We start from the raw sequence: 6,359 nt of genomic DNA on the forward strand, positions 1-6,359 counted from the left end.
GTGACCCCGACGTGATTGTGCTTAGGTTATTTGTTAAATTATTTTCCATTGAAAATTCGAGCTGCGCGGCTTAAAATATATAAACGTAAACAAATAAACAAATTAAAAAACAGTATTTGGTTTGTGATTTGTGCGCGCAATATTAGCATCTGTTGACATACATACATACGCTATTTTCAGAGTGCTACAATCGCTCAAACATATTTTACTCCGTTATATAGAAGTTGCACAGTGGGTCGGGAGCTGACAATAAATAAACGAACTAAAATAAATTTTTTGTTGCGAAAATGAATCCGTTTTTCGATTGTGCCTCTCCTGGAAGGAAAGTATTCCTGAGTCAAAGTGCAGTTGACCTTTTTGAGGATCTTCAAGAATTATTGTCCTCCTCGAAATCAGTGGAAAAAATTCCGGAGGCGATGATAAATGTGCGGCTCAGTGAATACAAGGAGCTGTCCGAGATGGATGTTGCAGAACTCAGGAGCGATCTGTGAGTCAACTTCAACGATGCGGCGAGGGAGGCACGATTCATCCTGTAATGGTTTAGTAATCGCAGACCCATTTTTCAAGCTCATGTTAATAAGATAATGAATCTGAGGGCCGTAGAATCTGCATCGGCGACGAGGCTTCGCGAGCTTTCGGACAAATTTAATTCGCACATGCGAGCCCTTGCAAGCATGGGCACAACGTAGCAGATTGCTAGCTGCATCATAATCCAAGTGCTGTAGCAGAAGGTTGAAGATGCCACACAGTCCAAGTGGAAGGAGCTGACTCGGATTCCTTGGATTCCATTCCAACGTGGGAGTCCATCGCTAGTTTTCTTGAGCAGAGATGCCGGACTTTGGAGAGCATGGATTTGCCGACGACATCGTATGCACCTTGCCTGAAAAGTTGCGGCGTAGAACTTTTCATCCAGGTAACTCTGCATTTGTGATTACCAACTCTTCCGCATGCATGATTTGTGATGGCCATTCTCACATAATAAACTCATGCCCAAGGTTTTTAAGCTTGTCGCCTGAGGATCGTTTAGGCGAAGTTAGGCGATTGGATGTATGCCGGAAGTGCCTTGGAGCTGCGCACCTATCTCGGCATTGCAATTCGTCAAGTTGCCGTGCTTGTGGACGTAGGCATCATAGTTTGCTGCATTTTGGTGGCAACTCGCCAGCTCAAGGCCAACTCTCCTCTCCCGAGGTTTCTGCATTTAGCGACGCTGTTTCTCGGTCAGCGTCCGTTCCAGTCAATTCTCTTGTAGCCAAGGATTGTCTTGGTGATATGGTGCTCTACTTCCCTGCCGAGCGCTGCTCGATTCTGGTTCGCAGGTGTATTTTGTCACCTCAAGGCTGGCGAACCAGCTGCAGCTGCGAAAGATAAGGTCTCCGTTTTCTGTATCCGGTATAGGTGACGCAGGATTTCCTACCGATGGGCTTTCTGTGCAAGTCAGCTTGCAATCGCAATGCTCTGACTACTCAGCGCAAGTAACTGCGATCATAGCCTTCAACATCACTGACCTTCAACCCAATTTTGCATTGGACGTCAGCTCTTGGAAAATTGCCGCCAATGTAAAGCTAGCAGATCCTCATTTTCACTAGCCTCAGCGAGTTGATTTGCTAATTAGAGCTGGATTATTTTACGAGATGCTTTGTGTCGGACCAATTCATTTGTCGCCTGGTTTGCCCTTAATCCAAAAAACTCGGCCCGGTTGGGTTGTTTGTGGAGGCGGAGGTCCTGACAATGGCAAGGTTCTCATGGCTGCTGAGCGGTCGGGACTGATCTGCCCAAAGGGGCCTTTAGGTGAGCGGCTCGATCAACATCTTCGACAGTTCTGGGAAGTGGAAACCTGCACCGATCCGATTGTGAAGGCGTCAAAGGAAGAACTGGATTGCGAGAGTCAAAAAAACTGCGGTTAAAAGGTGGTGCCTATACAGTCAGGGTACCAATTAAACATAACTCCGGTTTATTGTGTGATTCGTACTCACAGGCTCTAAGTCGTTTCCAGTCGTTGGAGAGGAAACTGTCTTATCAGCCCGAACTGCGCGCTGAGTATTCGTCCTTTATAAAGGAGTATCTTAACCTAGTTTATATGTCTCTGGTTCCGCCGGAGTTGCATCGAGATTGCAAATATTTTCTGCCACATGACTATGTGCTAAAGAAGGACAGCACCAGCTGTTACAGCTGTTATTCTCTGAATGATATATGGGCTGGGCCGGTCATCCAACCTAAGCTTTTTCACATTCTGCTGAGGTTTCGTTCGCATCCGGTAGAGCTGACTGCCGAAATTTGTAAGATGTACCGTTATGTGAGGATGGCGTCGTCTGACATCTTTTTGCAGTGCATTCTGTGGCGAGATTCCTCTCTGGAGGAGCTATAAACATATAAATTGGACACTGTTACATATGGAACAATGCCTGCGTCCTATCTATCTATGCGAGCGATGCACCAATTGGCTAAGGACGAGGTGGAAGACGAAATCTTGCTTCCAGATTTTTACGTCGATGATCTTATTTCTGGTGGCAGAGGAGGTTGTTGGCATTTTAGGTCAGATTTCAGCGCTTTTGTCCAAGGGCGAATTTCAGCTGCGGAAATGGTGCTCCAATATCCCTAGCGTGTTGGACGGCGTGCCTAAAGAGGATCGGGAGTCTTATCTGACTTTTAATGAAGGCAGCAACTTCACGAAAACGTTAGGATTGGCTTGGGATCCTGACATCCGGATCCTGGATCCGGACATTACGAACTACCCTCTTCGTCGTCAGCACTCACTTACGAGGCCCTTGAGGAGATGGGCATCGGTATGCTGGACTCCGAAAAAAGTAGCTCGTCGGCCCTATGAGCCATTGCTCTGGCGGTCAGTGCCACCAGCGATGACAACTCCAATGAGACGACACCCTACGTGAACGTTTCGCGCATGTTGCACCATCAGCAGCAGCGGCTGAATATGAGTTCTACTGCAGACACTACGCTGGACAGTAGCTCGAACAATACTACCGTCATTGAGGATGCGCAGCAACGCCTTGTACGCCAATCAGGCGAGAAACTGCAAGCCCAGACACAGGTCAAGCGCTCCGCCCTCGGGTCTGAGACTGGGAGCAACTCCAACTCGCCAAGTAAACGCTTGCGCAACCCCCTGGTTGCAGTCACATGCAATAACCAAAGCGATGCCGCGGCCCCTCTTAATTTGCAACCCTCGACTAGCCGCCAAGCCCAAATGCGCCTAGCCAAGAAACCAGTGGTTGTGCCTCCTCCTCAAACGGCCCGTCTGGTTCCCACCGATAGCTTCTTTGTATATCGCACACCGTCTATGAGCGCCCACATTAGCAGCGAGATCAACTACTTCGAGAGACTGTCGGACGAGATAGTGCTGGATATATTCAAATGGCGACCTAAGAAAACGCTTCTGCACCTTTCCACCGTGTGCCGGCGATTCAATCGCTGCTTCCGCGATGAAACACTGTGGACGCGCCTGGACCTTGGCCTGCGTACTCTGCGACCCGGAGCCCTCGAACAAATACTGAGTCGGGGTGTGCTGGTCCTTCGTTTGGCGCAAGTTAGTATTCAGGATCCAGCTTTTACGCCATCAGCTAATTTTAAGTTTGGACTCCAATATCTGGACTTGAGCATGGCGTCCATAAGCAAAGGCTCTCTGCAAATGCTCTTTTCCCATTGTCGTCAGTTAAAGAAGGTCAGCTTGGAAAATAACGACCTGGATGATAACATATGCGGGAGATCGCACAGAACAAATCTCTGGAAGCAGTCAACCTTACCATGGCCTCCGGTCTTACTGCGTACAGCGTGCGGTTGTTGATGGAGTCTCTTACCAACTTGAGCAGCCTGAACATATCTTGGACTGATCTAACGGCAGACGCTGTGACTGCTTTGGTCACTCACATCACCCCCAATGTTATTCGCTTGAATGACGCAGGTTGCCGGCGCGTGCTATTTGACTCTCATGTAGTAACTTTGCAAAAACGTTGTCCCCAGCTCCTGGAACTTGACCTTTCCGATTGCAACAGCCTTACTCCAGCCGTCATTCCGGCCACAATGAAATTTAAAATGCTGGAGTACCTATCGGTTTCTCGTTGCTATCTTATTCCTGCTTCCAAATTCATAGAGCTGAAGAATAAGTTCATTCACAGTTCTGTATCCCGTCCAACTGTAGGAACGCGTCGCACTTCTATTTGGGGCCTGCGTACAAGAGACTAAATACCAATTACATTCTATCACTCATAATAAGAAATTCTGCGTTTGCCTCCTAACGCAGCAATTTATTTTTCATTTAATGGATAACCACATTTTGCTTTTCGCACTTTTGCTCGGGCGTTTTGTTACTGGTCCGCTTCGCTCAAAGGAGCAACTGGTGCCTCCCACTCCCACTCCTCCCAGCCAACGCAGTTCTTGAGGCTATCCACGAAACCGGTGTCTGCGGGGCACTTCAATTGGGTGGCCGGTTGGTTCAGAGCTTCACACTTCCAGTACGATGTGGCATTCCAATTGTTGCGGAAAACTTGAATCTCAAGCTCCGCCTGGGTCTTGCAACCGGGCTGGCCATCGCCTTCGTGGGCTGGCCAACAAAAAACCACCAAGACGGCACTTAGGGCAATCTGTAGTTTCATCTTGCGACAATCTTTTGGCCAACTGGAGTACCCCCAAGGCCCTTTCATAGCAAACTTGTTACAACTGCAAACTAAACTGAACTTTCATATTATCAGAAAATGCTTTTGCACTGACTAGATAACTCTTTCTGTCTATGACTAAAATGAGTCTTTCCGCTTACATTTGAAAAACTATTATTTTTTGTTTATTATTGTATTTTCCAACATACTATTAACACATTTTAAACATCCCGTTTTTGTAAACTTTTTGTTTTAGAATTTTCACAGTTTTATTAAATTTAAACACGGGATGTGCTATTAGTGAACTATATGGTCCGATAACGGCACCAGTAACGGCACCGTCAGCGGAAACGGGTATGTATTCTTAAATATTTATATATGAATATATATTTATGTTATGTTCGCTTAGGCGTAGGTATGTGGAAATGCATAAGGTCCACTCGTGTTACGTATATGCGGACATATGCACTTTTCGGCGTACAGCAAAGGCACAGCGACCGATTCATATTTCGGTGCACTTAGATTTATGACCAAGACCTTGGATAACATAAACACTGCGACAAAGTGTTACAGTGTGTACCCTTTAAGTACTCTTGGTACAGTGGGTGGTCGATATATATATATAAGATATTAATTGTGCATATATGTGCATATTACATCTCCCTCGTTTTGAAAAATAACGTAATTTAATGAAGTTATTTTCTTAACATAGATTGTACAAAATTTAATAATTTATGTTAACAGTAAGTTTTTTTTTTGTGGTTTTATTTTCGGTATGCTTATTTTTCTCTTTTTTTTTATTTATTTGGTTATTTTTCTTGCCTTTTTTTTTTTTTGTAGCATTAGTCTGGCTCTCTTAAATGCCTGTTCTAATTTTGATTCCTTAGCATAATCTTCTATATTATAAAGAGGTTTTATGTTTTCTATGCAATTAAAATGCTTTGGTAAATTAGAAGTTGTACCAAAAACTAGCTCGTATGGACAATAGTCATGTGCCATAAAGGGGGTCGTATTAAAACAATAGACGAAGTATAGTAGCCATACATCCCAATCCATTTAGTCAACTGAGATGTATGAACGAATGTACTCATTGAGTGTTCTGTGGCTTCGCTCCGCGGTACTACAGTTTGGTGATGATGTGCCGTCGAAGTTATGTTTTCAATATTTAAATTTTTTACATAGACCTTCAATAATTGAATTTTTATATTCCGTTCATATGTCCGTAATGAACGTCTTCATTGGACCGTACTTTAGAATAAAATCTTCAAATATAGCTTTTGCTACCATATTTGCACTTTTATTTGGTATTGATATCGCTACCAGGTATTTGGTTAAATCGCATATGAGTGTTAATGCATACTCGTTTCCATTGTTTGATTTTGGTAGTGGACCAACCCGTATCCACAATTACTCTATCGAAAGCTCTTTCTGGAGTTTCAGTTATAGTTAGTGGGGTCTTAGTGTGTTTAGTTGTTTTAAACTTTTGGCATTTTGGACATCTTCTTTATGTACTCTTTTATGTCTTTGGACAAATTTTTCCAGTAATAGTGTCTCTGGACCTTGGCCAAGGTTTTAGTAATGCCTGTATGACCACCTTGTATTGGATCATCGTGAAATGTAGACAATATCAGCTTCTTTTTCTTTATTATTTTTTATTACGGTAATTAGGTTGAGTAGCGCTACTCTTAATGTTTCAATATATAATTGCCCATATTTTAAAATTATCAATTGAAACATGTTCAAAGATATTTTCCC

The 6,359-nt window shown here is 44.1% G+C and overlaps 1 protein-coding gene and 1 pseudogene across 1 annotated transcript; one reads left to right on the forward strand and one right to left on the reverse strand.

Annotated features, from left to right (window-relative positions):
• The first annotated feature begins 2,758 nt into the window (after window positions 1–2,758).
• Window positions 2,759–4,194, forward strand: LOC6498710 (annotated as a pseudogene).
• A 46-nt stretch (window positions 4,195–4,240) lies between these two features.
• Window positions 4,241–4,621, reverse strand: LOC6498818. The gene has a single exon (XM_001965833.4). It carries the CDS (start codon window positions 4,602–4,604, stop codon window positions 4,317–4,319), a length of 288 nt encoding a protein of 95 aa, XP_001965869.1. The 5' UTR covers window positions 4,605–4,621; the 3' UTR covers window positions 4,241–4,316.
• Window positions 4,622–6,359: the final 1,738 nt, after the last annotated feature.

This window comes from Drosophila ananassae, chromosome 3R (assembly GCF_017639315.1).
Source record: "Drosophila ananassae strain 14024-0371.13 chromosome 3R, ASM1763931v2, whole genome shotgun sequence".
Lineage (NCBI taxonomy): Eukaryota > Metazoa > Arthropoda > Insecta > Diptera > Drosophilidae > Drosophila > Drosophila ananassae.